Genomic DNA, 18,959 nt, shown 5'->3' on the forward strand with positions numbered 1-18,959 from the left:
GGTGAACGGCGGCAGACGGAGCCAGTGAGCTCACATCCTGAGTCAGAGAGCGGGGCCGGTCCAATGGAAGGAGGTGGAGGTGGAAGAATAGGGACTGGGGCACGGGGGGGACGGGGTGGGGGGGGGGTCCCTTTGGATGGGATCAGAAGGTCAGATGAGCGGTCATTAGCAGGGAGGGGTAAAAGAGCGTGAGATATGACCACGCAGGAAGAAAGGGGGGATTATTTCCACCTCTGAAGGAGCTTCATGGCTAAACATGCATTAATCCCACTGTGTCTCCATTAGCAACGCAAGATAACCATAATTCAGCAGATATGATGAAAGAAAGTTTAGTTTTGTCCCCACCGAAGCTAATCGATAACAAGAGCTCAAGCCAATTTAAAGAAGCACATCGGTGACTCTGCTCGCCACCTGGGCCACGTTTTCTGCTGCGTCGTCACGAAAATGTCGGGGTCAAACCACGAAAAGGAGTCCTGCCTTCGTTTACCCCCAGAAAGGGGGGGTGGGGGGGTGGAAAAAGCCTCTTCGCTGCCCTAATGTGTCCCTAAATGTAACCTCTCTTGGTCGTAACCTCCTCCTTCATATCTCTGCCACAAACTGCACACAATGTAATAACGATGTAATTAACAAGCACAACACGAGCCCGGAATCACACGTTGGGAGCGTATAATGATTTTATTGTAAAGCATCAAAATAACCATTGAACAGCTGACGACTTCTAACCATCCACACTGTTCGACAGCAGATTTATTGCCGTGGATTTTCCTTCCGGATGCCTGCGGCACACAACACGTTTTTTCCTACTTTAACATCACGGGGGGGAAAAAAGGAGAGAAGATTCTAATAAACACAAATCCAAAGAATGGAGGAAAGTTTACGGGAAACGCGTGAGATCCGTTCTAACCGCTCAGGTTCCACGTATGTTGACGCCACAACATTATTACGCAACCAGCTATCTACAGCACATGAGGAGGAATACTTCCTTTACAATGTGTGTGTGTGTGTCTTTTCCATAATTCCAAGAGCAGGAATCCAACACTGGATGACCCTTTTTCCCAACATAAAAACAGTCTGACAGCTCCGCTAAATCCAGATTATTTGACCTAATGCTGACAATTATACCAAAGTTAGAGTGATTATATAACATCAGTGCTACGAAACAAAAATTTAAAAAAATCGAACGGCATGATTGAACGCGTCGCGGGGGTTTGGGAAGACGCCTTAATAATCGTCACTGCCCTCGTCTTCCTCGTCGTACTTACTCTTGAGCGAGTGCTTCTTGTGCTTGCCCCGGTGTCTCCGTTTGCCGGCGAAGTCGGAGTTGGCGTCCCGGGTGTGCAGCTGCTCGTGCTTCTTGAGGAGCCCCGGCACGGAGAAGCCCTTCCCGCACGTGTCGCACGTCCAGGGCTTCTTGCACGTGTGAGTCCGCTTGTGGACGTTGAGGTGGGACGCCAGCTTGTAGGTCTTCCCGCACACGTCGCAGCTGAACGGGCGCTCGTTGGTGTGCAGCCTGATGTGGACCTTCAGGTTCCCCACTTGGGTGAAGGTCTTGTCGCATATGGAGCAGCGGTAGGGCCGCTCCATGGTGTGGATCCTCAGGTGGACCCTCAGGCAGTACTTGCTGGAGAACTTCTTCTGGCAGACGGGGCACGGGATCTTGGCTTTGGGCACGTGGTCTTGCTGGTGTCTCTTCAGGTCGGACAGATAGACGAAGGTCTTCCCGCACTGGGAGCACAGGTACTGGCGGTCGCCGATGTGGTACCCCATGTGCCTCTTCAGCAGGCTGGGGACCAGGAACCTCTTCCCGCAGCGCTCGCACATGTGAGGGCGGTCCCTGGTGTGCCAGCGCTCGTGGTTGCTCAGTTTGAAGGCCGTGGGGAAGCACTTGTTGCAGTGCTTGCAGGGGTACGTCATCTGGCTGGTGTGACACTCCATGTGCCTCTTGAAGTAGGTGGACTGGGTGAAGCCCTTGTTGCAGATGTCGCAGTAGAAGGGCTTCTGGCCGCTGTGCGCCAGCATGTGCTTCGTTAGCGTCTGCAGCTTGGCGAAGCACTTGCCGCACTGGCCGCAGGCGTAGGGCCGCACGGTGCTGTGGGTCTTCAGGTGGTTCTTGAGGAACGCCTGCGTCCTGAAGCTCTTGTTGCAGGCGGTGCAGGCGAACGGCTTCTCTCCCGTGTGGATGCGCTCGTGGTCGGTCAGTTTGGACTGGTAGGGGAAGCTCTTGTCGCACACGCTGCAGGCGAACCGGTCGGACGGCGGCCGGATCTGCTTCTTCTTGCGGATGCTGGGCTGCATGTCGTCTCCGTAGCCGAACCTGGGCGGAGGCAGCGGGGGCAGGGTGGGGAGCGAGAGGGAATTCGTGGCGATTTTCTGCGACACCCACTGGTGCAGCGTGACCCGTTGGGTCTGGGGCTTCTGGCCGCCTTTGGCGTCGCCGCCTCCCAGACTCTGGAAGGCGGCCGCCGCTTTGCTCGGCATCTGAACGACTCGGAAGGGGATGGATTTTAACGGGACCTCCCGCTGCGCTCCGGGTTTCTCCCCTGCCGCCGCTTCCTCTGCACCCGGTGGGGCGGCGGCAGGCTCGTCCGGCACGTCGCACTCCTGCCCCGGCTTCGCCGCGGTCTGATCCCCGGCGTCCGCGGCGCCGCCCTCGGCTGTTTTGCTGCCGTATTTCTCTTGCTGTGCTTCGGCGGCCAGGAACGCCGGGTTGTCGGATTCATCCGATATCCCGTCCACGTCCTCGGTGTCGCTGAGGGAGGCAGGGCTCCTCTCGCTCACGGCGACCTCTGCTGGCTTTGGCGATTTCGGTGGCGCCGGGGGTTCTGCGGGTTTGGAGCGATACGCGAGGGAATCGAGCACGCAGTCGCCTACTGAGGAGGAGACAGCCGCTGCACGTAACGGGAAAGCTCTGTCACCACTTTACTTTGGATTGAACTGAATATTTTTTATTCAACCGATGCTTAGGCAGTCGTACCTTTGACACCCAGGAGTCCTTTGGCCTTCTGGTGTACGAGGAGAGTCCTCAGGTCCCTGGGGTCTGGTATCAGGCCCCCACATGCCTCCAGTACCGAGGCCTCCATCGAGATCATGGTCCCAAGCTGCAGGAAATCACAAGAATTCGCCATCAAAACCCCACTGGATTTGTTTCATTTTGTTGGGAGGCGCCAACATGGACACGCTTTCACTTGAAACAAAGAGAAACCCAGAGTGAACATGAGCACAAGCACACACCTGGGACAGGTTGGGAACAGGAAAGAGTTGTTCCAGCTTGCACACCAGGCCTGCGATCAGAGCCTGCAATGCCGTGTCAAACTTTGTTCCATACTGAACAGGAAACACTTCCTGCAGAGACCACAAAAGGAAGGAGCGTTTATTTCTGGGGGAGGGGAGGGAGGAATGTGCCATTGGTCTCATTTACTTTACTCGGATTAGAAAAAAGCAGATGGTAGATTTGGGTACCTGGAAAAAGAGCTTCCTCTCAGCAGGATTCTTCTGCAGATTCTGGACCAGCACCATGAAGTTTGTTTGTGATTTCTCCACCTCTGCGTCCTTCTGCAACACAAGACGAGAGACGTCAACTCTGCCTGCTTTTGCAGGAAATAAAAAGTTACAATGAACTTAAAACCTTACCACGTTAGACGAGACCTTTAGCCTATTTATGAGAATCTGAATAGCTCTGGAATCTGGTGGCCCCTCTTTGTTCAGCAAATCCAAAATGATCTGGGATGCAAAAGAATACAGGATGTAGACGAAGCGGGCATAAATCAGGTCCACACACAAGTGAAGTCTTCTCACCCTCGCTCTCAACCCCAACAGGAGCTGCGCCGTCTGCTTGAAAGTCATGAGCTCGGGAACGGCTTGCGTTACCATGGTGATAAACTCCTCCACTTTGCTGTACAGCTTCACATTTCTCTGCCTTATCACCTGCCACATGAACGAGTACGTCAGCTGCAGCGGGGACGCCATCAAGCGAAGGGAGGCCAGCGGGAGGACACCTGTGCAACACAGTACAGCTGTAGTTACACCACAAACACACAACAGGACAAGTCGAGGGCGCGAAGGCATCGGTTAAACTGCCGCTGGGGGCGCTGCAGCTATCTAACCCATTGACAACTGCAGAAGGAAAATTATGGACGATTGCATGAACGCTCTTGGGGAGAATGAGCGCCAAACAAATGCAGTGTGGGATTCAAACTTTAGGGAAGCCAATATGGGCATTGTGCAGCAACAGGGGTGTCGTGTGGGGTTAGCCAGCACAACACGGCGGTTCGAGACATCCGGTGTAAAAGATGTGTTCATTGGAACATCGAGCAGCGGCACAAACCAGCACTCACGGAGAATTTTTGCAGAATGTGGGCAGATGTGTTGCAAAAGATGCTCCAACACGCACACGATGGCGTTGAATCAAAAACATACACTCAATATATCGCAACAGATGGTTTGCGTTGCTACTCTGCTCCTGGCACGGCAGCTACTGTTAGCGCGCTAAAGTTAGCTTAGCAACTTACCTGCAGTATTTACACGTTTTTCCATTTTTCGCTCCGCCTTTTTCACCACTTCATTGGTTGGATAAACAGCTACACCAGGCCGGCAGCGTTAGACTTTACGTTCAAGTGTTGCTTAAAAGTATTTATCCGTCTTTTAATGGACCGTCAAGCCAGGAAGAATAATGGCGGCCGCTGGGCAGCGGCTTTCCAAAACAAAAGTCTGGGTGTTTCCGGCGGAAGTGTGTTTACGGAATAAAAGCACGTAATTAAAGTGGAGGAAAACAAAGAAAATCGGCTCAACTTTAGAAATGAACTTAAGCTTAAAAAACGTAATCAAGATTTAATCGTTTAATAGGATCACATTCTTCCTACTATTGAATTTGTTATTCAGTACTTGTCCATGCCCTAATAATGAAACCAATATACAAAAGTATTTGTGCAAAAGTACTTAAAAGGCATTCATAGTGGCATTATCATCTGTTTTAATGTATTTTTATTTCATCTTTTGTGACTTCACAAAGCATTGATGTAACTCTAATGTGTGCTGCACACTGCCAAACTTTTGTATTGATATGTTATATATAATTAATATGCAATAATTAAATATCGGTGAGGTAATTGGAGTGAAAGTTTTAATAAAATGGTAATAAATGGACTTCAACCATACCTTATAAAAGAGTCATTGTCATTGTCGCATTTCTAGTTTTTACTTGAGTCAAAGTATTTTTCACACCAAATTAAGTTGACAATATACAGTATATTAAGTCTGACACAACCGTCTTTGAGTACACAGTCGGTCCACATTCACAACGTTTTCAGTAGATGAACGGGTTAATTCACATCGGCCAAACCACAGTAAGTCTGGAGGACAGTAAGACATCAAATATTTGCGACAGTCAGCACTGTTGTGTAATGGATAAAAACATTAGTTCAGCTCCAGTCACAGCACGGCCGTCACGGGTGGCGATGAATCACTTCACACTATGTTTTCACAGTTTTTTCCTCCATCCACGATACGCAAAAGTTGCTCAGCTGCAACAATTGTACAAAAAGACATCGAGACGTTAGTTGCAAATTGTCTCACGAGTAACAAATAACCCAACCATGGGCGACAAACACAGATCGCCCTAAAAAATACACAGCTCTGAAGCCACAAAGCATCTGTAGACAAACCGATCCCTCCTGATACCACCGGAGGTAAAGCATCACTGTCCGTCTGCGGTCTGGAAAGATTCCTCCCCTGCTGATTCATCGGGATCTGCCGACATCAGTGGCGTTTGGAACTGGTATTTCCTCCAGCCTACGGCCAGTTCTTTTGTGGCGAGAACAAGCCCTCCTTATGCTCCTCACTGAGCTCATCCGCCCGTTCCTCCATCCGTCCCCGTCAGCCTCGCTCTCCCCTCGTCCCCGCCTGTCCCGTCTCCCGCTGACGCATGAGCGTGCGCGCACGCGCCCGGGGAGTCATGCTCTTATGACTGAACGTGATTGACTCAGTGAATGAGGCATTAAAAAGTCCAAACACTCCCGCGGAGGCCAAGCGGCGGCTATAGATCGCTGGGCAACAGCTTTGGGACACAATGGGCAGATTCAAAGCGCCTCTGGCGACGGTTATCTGCCATCTGGTCTCATCTTTGATACACAAAAGTGGGACGCTTGTTCGACATGCTCGGCGTGTTGTTCTCGACCGGGACGGTGATTTGTGGGAGATCGCAGCTCAGAGGACGTCAACAAGTTGTGAGAGATCAAATGCAGCGTCTTCGGTGGCCGTTTCTGATGTCGTCGACAGCGGCTCGGCTACGTTGTGCCCCAAAAATGGGGGGAAAATTAATGATGCAACCAGAAATTAAATGCAAGGACCGATCCCAGATCAGACATCCTCCAGGTGCAGGTATCTGGCCAGGCTTCACGTTCTCAGAGGTCGTTCTTCTGGTCCTATAGATCCGTCGCGCTTCAGCTGCTCTCGTGTTCACGGACGGAATCCTGCACCGGCTCGCTGTCGGCAGGATTGGGGAGCGTTTGGAGCGGGATGGAGATGGAAACGGTCGGGATCATGTCAAAAGGCCGCAGTCGAAGGTCCTCAACGTTGCAGCTGGGAGAGAGCCGCCCAGACTTCCCCTGAGAATGGAATAAAATAATAAAATCACACTCAAGCCAAGCGGCTCTGGTGTTTATGGCAAACGTCATCGTGCTCGGTAATGACGGCCTAAATGTGCTAGTTAATATTTGATGAACGGTTGTTAGTTCTGCGAGAACCGACTTCCTGGAAATGGAAGCGCATTACGCCGTAGCCTTATTAATTCAGAAAAGAACATTACTATTGGGGATTTTCATGGTTTAACACAACGGTGTTTGGTTGAAATGACAGAATAAACCGAGGGATAAAAGAATATGTTTGAATACAACCGCAAATAATTTGATCATGGAAAGTTGCCTAAATAGCTAGCAGCTGTTAGCACGATTGCTACACGTTCACAGTTGGCAATGTTAAATAGTTCACATTAGACTATAATCTCATTTACTGTAAAACGTCTATTACACATTAACGCGTTGATATGACATAATTTCATTATAATTACTAGATGTTTATAGAATAATTACTACAGTAACACCCAATGATCACATGTATGTCTGTGCAAAAATCTCGACGTACTGCTTGAAACCTCAGTTTCAACTTGCTCTTATAGCGGCTACGTCAGTTGCTCTTATAGCGGCTATGCTATCCGGAATGCTCACTTCCTTACCAGCCACAGGAGGATAACGGCACAAGCTGTAAAAGGGATGAGTACCAGAATCCAGGGCGCTCTGATCGACCAGCTGGAGCCTCGACCCTCCTCCTGACCCCCTGGAAGATGCAAATGTTATTGGCGATTGTGCCGGTTACAGTTGCAAGACAGAAATCTGATAGCAGGAGGCCGAATCTGTAGATATTCCTTGAGATGCTTTTAAATTAAGCGATGAATCGTTGAAACCAAGCAGGACTCACCGCCGTGTAATTCCTGGATGACCTCATCTACAATTAAACTACAGTTCTATTCTAAGATGTCGAGGCTTCCATGTTAATGCCTCTTTCGTCTCGCCTGTGCATTTCATTGCCCGTGCGTCTAATATCTGATTCCCCTCCCTGGTGTCCGTCTTCAAAAATCAATACCCTCTAACAGGCTTCTGAGCCGATTCCGCCTTCCAAATGTCCATTAAAAATTTAAAAAAGGAATGCAAATGAGCAATCACCTGGAGAGGGATGCTGGTTAAGGCACGGCGGGGGCTTGCACGGGAGGCCGGATGTTCCTTGAGAGGCGGCGTGGAGGATGTCTTTGATGTAGTCAAAGTAAAGACCGGACATCAGGCCCCTCTCTCGATAATGACACTGAAAGAGTTGCATCGCCGCTTCCTGAGGGATCACACAACCACAAGCAATCTCGAGAGCTGAATTATTAAATCCTGAAAACCGGGCCCCCGGCCCCGCGGCTCCAGACACTTGCTCCACCAGACCCGGGAACTCACCAGCTCCTCGTGGTTGAAGGTGAAGCGGAGGCTCTTCAGCATGGATATGAAGACGCTGATCTGCTCTCTGTTGGAGGAGACGGCGCCAAACATGCCGGCCAGGTTCCGAAGACTCTGCTCCAAAGGGTATATGTTTAAGACCACCCAGCACGTGCCGGCCTGCGAGAATCAACACCCCGTCTTCAAAACCATCCATTTAGGTTGACCCAAACGTCACTGCTGTGTTCTTACATACCACGTCTTTGGGGATGGAGCTGACGGGAATCTCATAATCGGAGGGAACGTTCTGCTTCTGCAACACAGTTTGAGACAGGTTTGCATCCCAGATTTGCTGGCGATGAGCGAAGGAGTCACACGTCGGGCTTGTGAGGCGTCTCACCAGTGAGGACAGCTTGCTCACATCATCAGTTATGGGTGTCATCAGTTTTCCAGAGCAGAGGCGCAAACTCGCGAACAGACCCAAGAGGAGACAAGTTGCTTCCAAGATCTGAAAGAACAGATATGGAACACATCCTAAAACACTTTTAGAAGATGGGATGTGCTCCTCAGAGTTGCAGCAGGACTTATATTGAACTGTGGTTTAACCTCGACGCGGTTATTGAAAGATTATTGGTTCAATTCCCGCCGGGAGTAGTTTGCATGTCCCAGGGTGTCCCCAAAACACACGCCTTCGCCTAATTAGAGGGCTCTACATCTCCTGTAGGCGTGAATGAGTGTGCTGATGGGTCTGAGGAGCCAAACAGGACTGAATAAAGATGAAATAAAAATACCACTGAGCCTTTTTCAGGTTTAAATCAATTCAACGTCTAATTTTAAAAAGTCCAGGTAAAGGTTGGCGTTACTCAGAGGTTGTCCACATGAAACAAGATCAGCTCCAAACGTACAAAAGATGCATGTAAAGAATTAAAAGGCGCAACTAAACACACACAAAACAAATTCTGATACTCACATTCTTCCTCATATGGAGCAAAAATCCGTGGTTACTCAAACGGCGTGCATGAAAAAGCGGCTGAGCGGCTTCAGGTCAGAGACAGAGCACATTGTGTCTGTGTGCGCGCCGTGTCCGAGTGAAATCTGAGGATGGGCTGGCAGCATGCGCTCGTTCCAGGCTGCCGAGGCTTTTTTGACGTGGTGGAGAGGCCGCCTACAGGCTGAATCACTGTGTCACACACTGACGCCGTCTCGGACTTGATTCCATAAACTCCCACGTATCAATTTGTTTGTGGGCGCTTGTTCTGTGACACGGCGTCGATGGCGGGCCGGGGTTATTACCCCAGCTGTTTAAAAAGGGGAGGAAAGGGGGGCGGGGGCATCCTCCGCCGCTGGTTCCACATCAATACTGATCTTTGTCGTGTGGGAGGCCTCGAATGTGCTTTTTTATCGGACTCAGTGATTGATGTGGCGATGCAGCAATCGGACACAGGAAGTGAAAATGTGACACCGGGCTGAAGCGGGACAAAAATAACCCACGCAGCAACAACAACCCTTCAAAACAAAAATACAGGGGGAGCCTGCAGAGCGTTCAAGACCTTGGGATCAGATCAACAGGTGAGACGTGCGTGAACGTTCCAGATCAGAGGGGTTGAAACACAACCATGCTGTCTGTTTTTGTCACATTTACAGGCTGTTTACACAAAGAACTCAGCCTTGTTGGGCACTTTAAAGTCAGACATGGACGACCTGGAGCAGGACAGCATAAACCAGGAACTTATTGAGTTTGCTCTTCAAGAGAGCATTCAAGATCTCAACAAATCAGCTAAAACAAGCAGGTTTGACCGGGGGGAATTTCCATTTTCAGCACTATTGTTTGGAATTTAGGAAAATCTGGAATTAAATTTAGGGAGTGATATTTGGCGCCATCCAGTGGCGTGAACGCAGACCCTCAACCTCCACTGTTTTTGAAAGTGTCCTGTCCGATCATATGTTTATTTGCTCATACAGTAGAAATATAGCATAGCAACATGCTAGCACCCATGGAGGGGGACCCGGGTTACCATTTACATTAATGTGTCATCTAAGTGAACAAAACACACTGATTAATGTGCTAACACTTGGCTAACATGTTTATAAATATGATAGTAAACGCAGATCTTATTGGATGGGCAAAAGATTGACCTATTCTTTCACGTTAAGCTCAATTATAACGTGCATTTGCCCGAATAAACAAACTATTTGTCCTCCCGCTGCATTAGGACTGAACCACACAGCGAAGCGTTTACGAAGATAATGGCAGCTATTCGCAGAGGTGAGGATGAGCCCGTCCATCAGGTAAATATCAATAGAATCAGAAAACCACGGGCCTGTTTGCAGGCGACAGCTGTGCTCTACAGCAGCAGGCAGCTCGTCCGTCTGCCTACAGAGAGCGCGACAGCAGAGGCCGCCTCCCTCTACACGTAGCGGCGCCGAGACCGCAGCCAGACGTGCTGCGTGCAGTGCTGCAGGGTGAGGACGGGCCCAGGGAGGGAAGAGGGCTTCGCGTTTGGTCCAGTTTTAACCTGGTGTCGCCGCGACAGGGACGGCGTCTGCACACCTGACCCTGGAGGGGCAGACAGGGGAGGGGGACACACCTCTGACTCTGGCTGTGGCGGCCGGCCTGGTGGACAACGTCAAGATTCTGCTGGGCCACGGAGCCTCGCCGCACAACACCAACAGCAGGAACGAGTCCCCTCTGCTAATCGGTACAAACACAGTGTTAAATTACTGAGGTGAAAATCCCCTGTATTATAACGATGCCCCACCCTCAAAAAGGCACCGGACAAGTGACCAAAGACCAAATTAATGTGATTAGAGCTAAAATCAGGCTTACCGAGGATCATGCTTACTGGGATTTGAATTGTGGAATCTTGTGCACTCAGGCTGTACTCAGGAGTTAAGTGCCTGGCTCAAGGGCCCCAGCAGTGATGATAAGGGTGGAACAGGTGGGGGCTTTAACCTTTGCCACTCAAATCTCCTTCTGGCTCAGGGATTAGAACCAGCAACCTTCCGCTTCCAAGCTCATAGCCCCTAAAAGCCACTAAAAATGTCATCTGGCATTAGCGGCAGTAAAACAATAAGCCCCGCCCCCCAGATCTCTGAGGATCTCTTTACAGGTACACTTGTGTCGCATCCTGGAGACATCAAATTTGTTTGTTTTTTAACCCTCTGTAGCAGTGAGGCAGAGGTCGTATGACATGGTTCTGACCCTCCTCATGGGCGGGGCTTTTGTGGAGCAGGTGTGCTGGACCAAATGGACGGCGACGCACGAGGCCGCGAAGGTAACTCAACCAGAGGTCATGAGATCAGTGCTCCCTTTTGTTGCCCCGTACTTCTGTTCCATCCATGCACCAGGTGGGCTGCGCAGATGTTCTGACGCAGCTTCTCCGACATGGAGCTAAAGTCAATTCCAGAGACGGCCATGGGGTGACACCTCTGGCGATCGCTGCTGAACACGGCAACACCGAGGCCCTGGACGTCCTCATACAGCACGGTCAGCACCAAACCACCTTTGTTTCTTCTCACAAGCATCCAGTGACACACCTCCAAGTGTTCTCGCTGTGTCCGACAAGGTGGGGACGTGAATGCCCAGGCCACCAATGGAGACTCCGTCCTGTATGACGCGGCCGGGTCGGGGAACCTGGACACCGTGGAGCTGCTGCTTCAGCATAGGGCCGACCCGAATGTGGCGAGCTTCGCTTTCCAGCTACCCATCCACAGAGCCTCATATGAGGGACACATTCTGTGAGCCTGAACCACCTTGTAGCCTATTTTTAAAAACGTAACTCAAAAAGTGTGTGAATATCTGAGTTGTCGAAGAAAATTTGGAGTTGCAGAAGTAAAGAGTGGAGACAAATTAACATTCCATTCCTCTTATCCCGCGGTGTTTTCACTGTCATTGCAACAAAGAAGCTTCTGTTTCTCGCTGTTTTCCACTGTAGCTCTGACCGCAAGCTAATGAGCGTGTTTCTCAGAGTCCCCTTTTCCCTTCTTAGCGTTTGTTTTTTCTCTGCCCCCCCCCCCAACCTCCCACCTCCAATTCTTAGAGTCTTGAGGACTCTCATCCCCATCACCAGTGAGAGAGCCATCCATCTGTCGGGCCAGGACCCCATCCACTCTGCCACTGATGGTGGTCAAGTTGAGTGCCTGCGGCTACTGATTCAGGAAGGACGTGATGTCAATGCCTTGTTGGGCACTCACATCTCGGGTGTGTTAAACTCCCTCACATGTGCGTTTAAAAATGTAATTAATATTTAAATAGGACAAAGTCATCAGCACATGTCTGAATGTATGCTACAGCAATAGGGGTATTTTCCCTTTTCTTTTTGTGAAGCTAGCATAAACAATTTTGAGCTTGAGCCATTAGCTCGCAAAGATATGCATTTCTACATGATCAAAGAGAAAATCCTGCAATAATTTGGTTGTGAATCTCTTGAAAGAGAACTATGGCGACCTCAGGAAAACTCCTTTGTTCTTCGCTATTTCCAATGGTGACTTAACCTGCGCTAAGTTGCTGCTGGCGGCTGGAGCGAGGACCGAGCTGGACCCCCTGCGATGCATCCTGGTTGCCGTCCGAGCGGAAAGGTACACATTGGAAGCGCCCGTTTCATATTTTGCCGCTTGTGACGACTCGTTCCGTTTCGCAGGCATGACCTTGTGCAGCTGCTGTTGTCCTACGGCGCAGACGTGAACTGTTACTTCAGAGTGATCAGCAACACGCTCTTCCCCACGGCGCTGCAGTACTGCCTGAGTGACCACATCATGATGAGACTGTTGCTCAACAGTGGATACCAAGCTTACAAGTGCGCCTGTGGCTCAATTTTGCTACAGATTCCATGACATTTCTCTTGGAAAATATTCAGATAATTGTGCAATTGTGCATCATAGATGCTTCCAGTGTTTCCATGGTGATGATAGAGGAGTGGACAGCAGGTGGATTGACCTCCGTAATCGAGTGTACCAGATTTACAGTCAACCAGACGTCATCACGGTGAGTTCGTACATTCACATGCACCGAAGGAGCCACGGTAACGAACGCCCGCTTTTCAGTTCTGCGAGTTTGTGTCGGTGTCGTGGCTGACACATCTAGTCGGCGGGACGGTGAGGACGCTCCTGGACTACGTGAGCTACGTCAGCATCTGTCCAAAGCTCAGACGGATCCTGAAAATGGGGCCGGAGTGGGAGGAGATTTCTGACATACTGAGTAAAACGTGGCCTCGCGCTTCAATTAAAAAGATCCACAGTGTCGCGGGCGTTATGAGACGCTATGTGTGTGCGTTCTTCCAGGTAAACCTCGCACCCTGCAGCACTTGTGCCGCTTGGCCATCAGGGGCAACATGAGCCTGACGACGCTGAATGACCCTCGAGCCATGGCTGCGGTCCCACTTCCTCCTACGTTGCAGAACTATGTGACCTTCAGGAGTTTCTCTCAGCACACCGACCTTACAACATGAAACTATTTTCTTTACAGTTTATCCCAAAGTCCAAAGAGGAGGAATACGCCAAATATTTCGAGTTATTAGACGATTTAATGGGGTGACCATGACTACGTGGCACATTAGAAACTAGCAGACTGACTTTTTTTAATTGCTGTATCACTGCTCGCTAACAAAGAAAGCAAAATAAAATAAAACAAATTCCTGGAATTCTTATTGGTTTTAAAAGCATTTACCTGTGATTTCATGTCAGTAGAGGTGCCATAAGAAAACAAACTGTCGATGCAGCTGAAAAATATGTCTCTCAAGTCTTGAAGGCTCTGTAGGCTAACACAGGTGTTTCAGGTTTACTCAGAGTGTAATTGAAAACACCTGCTAACGTTATCTGGTGGAGGTTAAAAGCTAAAATCTAATCTAAAATAATATAATCTACAAAACGCAGTAATTGTGGTATTTTTATTCTTTAACATAGCACAACAACTGCGGCAGGTCAAGCCGTTTCTAAAATATCCACAATCTGTCACTCGACACTTGAGAGCAGATGAGATAAAGAGAACGAGCAACATGTTGGCAAGAGCAACAATTGTCTTTCAGCAAACAACTTCCTGGATGAGCTACACTTGAAAGTCTGAAGCCACCAAACCTTTTTGGGCCATTTTCACGTAGAAACTTTCCTGTGGTTGTGACTCAAGGAATTGTTGTCCCGTGACAGATTTAGCTAACACTGTGCGACTCCCAAACAATGAGCTCCAAGCTGGCTTATCTGTGCGTTTACGTGTATTTTAAAAACACCCCGATCGGTTTCACGGTTGTTCGCAGATACATCGTTTCTGTTTATCGGTTTTGTTTTGTCCCGTTGGTATTTCATGACCACTTACGAAGCCGCTCAGGCTATGCGGACAAACTGCTGCGCTGACAGGCGACACGCTCTGAGCTCACGGGCTTTTTGTGGCTCTGTCTCTCAGAGGAGGGCCTCCCAAAAAAAGATGCTGCATCATGGGGCCCGCACTTTGGTACGTTCCCCTCTGATCCCTCTCTTAAGGCCCCAGCAGCAGCTGAAGAGATTACAGGCTCGAAGACACTCGAGGGCATAACAACAGGGGAGGACGAATCTGGTTCAGACTGGAGTGGTTCGACCCAACAAGGATCGCCTCTTGTGGACTCCTAACGTCTTATGACGCCTGATGTCCGTGGATCCCCGGCAGCCTCTTTGTGGACCCTCGACTGTTGTTGGAGTATACCCCTTGGGAATTGTTTTAATCTTAAACAGTCCAAGAACTGATCAGCCATGAGCTGTTTTGGGTACAGACGCGAGCTGAGCAAGTACGAAGATGTGGACGAGGACGAGCTTTTGGCTTCCCTCAGCCCCGAAGAGCTGGCGGAGCTGGAGAAAGAGCTGACGGACATCGACCCTGATGACAACATCCCCATCGGACTCAGACAGCGGGACCAGACGGACAAGACTCCGACGGGTACCTTCAGCAGAGAGGCTCTCATGAAGTACTGGGAGACAGAGACCCGCAAACTGCTGGAGGACGAGATAAGTGGATCCAGCTCTAAAGTGGTCAGTGAGGACACTTAGATGACAAAAACTAAAGATGTTCAAAGGTTGAATAAAGTCTTCTGAAGTACTTACTAACCTGCTGTACCACATAACACCAATCAGACGAGGTGTGGGTTAGCATTGACAACCCAGGTACGAAACTCAGACCAGCAAATTAGCAACATTAAAGTCAAATCCTCAGGGAGACCGTGTGTCGATTCCCGCTAAGCCAATCAAACACATAAGGAAAAGACAGAGAACACAAAGAGATGAAGCAACCTTTTCATGTCTTCAGAAGTATTCACAGACGAGCTGATCAATATTCCCTGTTTATGCAGCCTTTCTTGATTGGTTCCTCCACGGTAAATAGTTGAAATGTTAACAAAAACATAAAAATTGGTTGATTTTTGGATTTATTCTTCCTTGCATGTCCAAAAAAAACAGGATGAAAATAGTCAGGAGTGTGGGACAGAAGAGAAAATTGGAAAAGAGGATGAAAAAGATGCTGAAAATGAAAAGGAGTTGAAAGGGTATGAAAAACAAAAGAAGGAAGAAAAGGAGGAGGAAGACGAGGAGGAAGAAGATGAAGAAGAGGAAGCTGAGACAGAAGAGGAGGAAGAGGAAGAAGAGGAGGAAGAGGTAATAGAAGACAATGAACTCAAACCTGAAACCTCAAAGGATTCTGGGACTTTGATGCCACAGCCTGAGCCACAGGTGCTACTGAAGCCACAGAGGGTGGAGCCTATTAGACTGTCTCCTCCCCCTCCACCTGCTGACCCAAATGCGAACGGAAACCCGACCGTTGTGGATGAAGCCCTCCAGCGTGTTCTGAGAAATGACTGTGAGTTGAGAGAGGTTAACCTCAACAACATCGACGATATATCACAGGTACAAATCAGTTCGTCTGTCTCTTTACTCAAGTATCTAAAATGTTACTTATTTGGTGATTCCCAAGTTGTACAACTCTGGCTGTCATTATAGGAGACCCTTGTTCGATTTGCCGAAGCCCTGAGGACCAACACACACGTGAGGGTCTTTAGCCTGGCCAACACTCGAGCCGATGACCCGGTGGCTCTGGCCATTGCTAAGATGCTAAAAGAGAATGCATCAATCACCAGCCTGAATATAGAGTCCAACTATGTGACGGGGAAGGGTGTGATGGCGCTGGTCCAGGCACTTCCAGGAAACAACACCCTTACGGAACTACGCTTTCACAACCAGAGACACATGTGCGGGGGACAGGTTGGTCCACGATCACGACTGATAAATATGTGGTCTTTCATCGAGTGCGACCTTTATCCAAACCTTCTCACAGGTAGAGATGGAAATGGTGAAGATACTGAGGGAAAACCACACCCTGATCAAGCTGGGCTACCAGTTCAACCTACCTGGTCCCAGGATGAGCATGACGGGGATCCTGACCAGGAACCAGGATCGCCAGAGACAGAGGCGGCTGCAGGAGCAGAGGCAGCAGCAAGCGGCGCCAGAGGGAGCGGTGAACCCGAGAACCACTCTACTGGTAATTAGGCATCTTTACAGGACATTTGTGTGACAGGTAGTTCACATGTCCTCTATTAGGGGGTTTCAGAAAAGGTCCTTATTTTTCGTGTTGATGCAATTACTGGAGTCCCCCCCTCCCACTCTATCTCCAGAAAGGGGCTCCTCCTCGGTCATCACCTTGCACGTCTCCTTGGTCCTCGCCCAAAGTCGCCCGAAGTGACACCACCAAGAAACAGACTCCTCCCGCTCCCCCACCACCGCCGCCTCCTCCACCACCGCCTCCCCCACCTCCTCCCCCGCCCCCCCTCCCGCAGCGCGAGAAGAAGCCCACAAGGATGATCGCGGAGGTCATCAAGGCGCACGAAGCCAGCGGCAAGAAGACCACCACAAAGACGAAGGGTAAGAAAAGCAAGAAGGCGAAGTCGAAGGGGGCAAGCGGGGAGGAGACGGGTAGCATCCTGAAGGAGCTCAAGAACGCGCTGAGACCCGTGATGGTGGACAGAAGAGGGGAGGAGGGCAGCAGGCCATCAACGCCGATGAGATCGGCCCACGATCAACTGATGGAGTCCATCCGCAACAGCAGCATCCGCAGCTTGAAACGGGTGAGAAACGGGATAAAACCACCACAGTTCGCACAAGAGCTACGTTGCCGTTAGCTTCATCTGCAGCGAACTTTTTTATTTTTTTTGATTTGCGGAGCGCCGTCGCCTATATGGTGGAGCACATAATGCAGGTCTGAGCTATTCCTCCTCCACAAGCACTCGAGCATCGTATTTAATTCAAACGTCGCTCTTCAGGCATAACGATCTGGGTAAATTTAGACGAGGGTGACAGAGTCAGAGCTGCCTGAGTCATCTCTGTGGCTCACATGCAATGTTCTGTCTCTGCAGAGGGGTGGGCAGGCAAAACGCCGCTCACCTCCAGCCAGCGCCGTCGTACCATAACAGCCTTTTTGCAGCCAGAGTCAGAAGACAAATATTTAATACTGAAAACAATCTCTTTTCACAAGGAAATCAGTGCGTCTTAACTTTTTTCCTTTCCTTTATTATTGTTTTTTATTATTATTAGCTCCAGGGCAGATTTAGCACAGCTCATTAGCATCGTTAGAGTGGAAAATCGGCCGTGCCCCGAGATGCCTGGGGGTCCTCGCTGTGACATTCCTGCTGCTTAGTGATGATATTTATAGCAACTGTCAGGTTGAACTTTGATAAAGTCAGACGTGACACGTTACCACAGAGCACCGTTGGCAAAACAGTCCGCTAACACTTAAAATGGTGACGTCGCAAACACGCCTGAATTTAATAGCAATTATTAAACAGCTTTAATAAATAAACACAACATAAAACACAGCATACTGTACAAAAGTTTGCCCACGATCAAGAAGGGATTTATCGCATACAGCCACCAGGGGGCCTCGAGACTACGTTTCCCGCCATTGGCTGATAAACATTAAAATCAGCCACGTTAAACGGACTTTTGTCTTTAAACACGTCTTACATCCTCCTGACCAGACTTGTCGTGTTTCAGGTGGAAATCCCACGACATCTACGATAAAAAAAAAATCTCAAACCAGGGGAGGGACTGAGCAACGACCAAGGTGAAGATTTGCACTGCAGCAGTAGAGCGTTTTTGTGCAAACCGCTTTTTTTTTTCTTTTTTTAAAAAGCTGATTTGACTTACCTATTGATTGGTGACGTTTTCTTCCTGTAAAATTGTAAATATGATCTGTTGTTGCTGGGATTACTGTGTGATTTCTAATACAAGCATTTGCCATTTTCGGGACTCTCTTCAGATTATGTAGATCACTTTGTGAGTGCGAGTCAAGCACCACTGATCCACATTCCCACACTGACACCCCCACTCTGGCCAGGAGTACTTTTTGTTGTTCTAATTGCGCTGCATCACACCGGGGAACGCGCAAAGCAATCAACAAGGTGGTGAAACGGCTGGCGGAGTGATTTTACATCACACCTGCGATGCATTTGCGACGAGTACAAAATGTGTTGCTCCCAACATCAATTATCACTTTGTGTGCTCGATACGGTTTGATAAATGACAAAAGAGTGTAAAATAATCCTACCAGGGCGCGCACACGAGCCCCCCCAGCTGCTGCGTTTACGCAACAATACATTTCTGCGGCTGTACTAAAATAAATCTTCATGCGCTTGAACGCAGCACACGTGTTCGATCAAATAGGTCCAATTGAATAATAAAAACGGTGAAACGTAAACGCGGCAGTGCTTCAAACTTTTTTTTCTTCATTAATATAACGAATGCGAAAAGAATGGTTAAATATAACGGGCTGCTACTCAGTGGAAAGTTCCATACCTGCTCTAATCCCCCAACGAGCTGATATGGGGTCGCAGCCAGTGTTCATATTAACTAAAAATAAAACTAGAGAATATGGTCTGTGCAGGTCACATTTAATCCCACCGCTATGGCGCCTTAAAAGAAAGATTCAATCTTTATGTTCAAGTTAGTTTCTTTCAGTGTGCACATAGTTGTGTCAAGCTAAGTGGA

General features: G+C 49.2%; 4 protein-coding genes across 8 annotated transcripts; 2 read left to right on the forward strand and 2 right to left on the reverse strand.

The window, feature by feature from the left end:
* Positions 1-657: 657 nt before the first annotated feature.
* LOC101068182 (endothelial zinc finger protein induced by tumor necrosis factor alpha) lies at positions 658-4,700 on the reverse strand. 2 transcript variants are annotated; one of them, XM_011613405.2, is made up of 7 exons: positions 4,509-4,700; positions 3,796-3,995; positions 3,631-3,720; positions 3,460-3,552; positions 3,232-3,342; positions 2,975-3,098; positions 658-2,888 (listed from the first exon to the last, which is right to left on the reverse strand). In XM_011613405.2, the coding sequence occupies exons 1-7, from the start codon at positions 4,531-4,533 to the stop codon at positions 1,222-1,224; spliced, it is 2,310 nt and encodes a 769-aa protein (XP_011611707.1). In that variant the 5' UTR covers positions 4,534-4,700; the 3' UTR covers positions 658-1,221. The 2 variants fall into 2 exon arrangements, with proteins under 2 accessions (XP_011611707.1, XP_011611708.1); XM_011613406.2 differs by lacking the exon at positions 4,509-4,700 and adding an exon at positions 4,335-4,485.
* A 472-nt stretch (positions 4,701-5,172) lies between these two features.
* On the reverse strand, positions 5,173-18,851 carry LOC101068411 (uncharacterized). Of its 4 annotated transcripts, none has more exons than XM_011613408.2 (7): positions 18,120-18,851; positions 8,368-8,475; positions 8,224-8,280; positions 7,989-8,147; positions 7,716-7,875; positions 7,229-7,329; positions 5,173-6,602 (listed from the first exon to the last, which is right to left on the reverse strand). In XM_011613408.2, the coding sequence occupies exons 2-7, from the start codon at positions 8,407-8,409 to the stop codon at positions 6,438-6,440; spliced, it is 684 nt and encodes a 227-aa protein (XP_011611710.1). In that variant the 5' UTR covers positions 8,410-8,475; positions 18,120-18,851; the 3' UTR covers positions 5,173-6,437. The 4 variants fall into 4 exon arrangements, with proteins under 4 accessions (XP_011611710.1, XP_011611711.1, XP_029681299.1 ...); XM_011613409.2 differs by lacking the exon at positions 18,120-18,851 and adding an exon at positions 10,556-11,464; XM_029825439.1 differs by lacking the exon at positions 18,120-18,851 and adding an exon at positions 8,938-9,307 and having other exon boundaries at positions 5,179-6,602; positions 7,989-8,102.
* On the forward strand, positions 9,404-13,710 carry asb15b (ankyrin repeat and SOCS box containing 15b). Its single transcript, XM_003972897.3, has 14 exons — positions 9,404-9,536; positions 9,612-9,757; positions 10,181-10,233; positions 10,299-10,430; positions 10,502-10,666; positions 11,136-11,242; positions 11,316-11,454; positions 11,534-11,705; positions 12,008-12,168; positions 12,401-12,545; positions 12,608-12,763; positions 12,849-12,951; positions 13,011-13,164; positions 13,248-13,710. Exons 2-14 carry the CDS (start codon positions 9,660-9,662, stop codon positions 13,412-13,414), a joined length of 1,752 nt encoding a protein of 583 aa, XP_003972946.2. The 5' UTR covers positions 9,404-9,536; positions 9,612-9,659; the 3' UTR covers positions 13,415-13,710.
* lmod2b (leiomodin 2 (cardiac) b) lies at positions 14,442-18,215 on the forward strand. Its single transcript, XM_029825437.1, has 6 exons — positions 14,442-14,960; positions 15,384-15,827; positions 15,921-16,181; positions 16,255-16,458; positions 16,592-17,041; positions 17,967-18,215. Exons 1-6 carry the CDS (start codon positions 14,685-14,687, stop codon positions 17,991-17,993), a joined length of 1,662 nt encoding a protein of 553 aa, XP_029681297.1. The 5' UTR covers positions 14,442-14,684; the 3' UTR covers positions 17,994-18,215.
* Positions 18,852-18,959: the final 108 nt, after the last annotated feature.

Source organism: Takifugu rubripes, chromosome 18, assembly GCF_901000725.2.
Source record: "Takifugu rubripes chromosome 18, fTakRub1.2, whole genome shotgun sequence".
Lineage (NCBI taxonomy): Eukaryota > Metazoa > Chordata > Actinopteri > Tetraodontiformes > Tetraodontidae > Takifugu > Takifugu rubripes.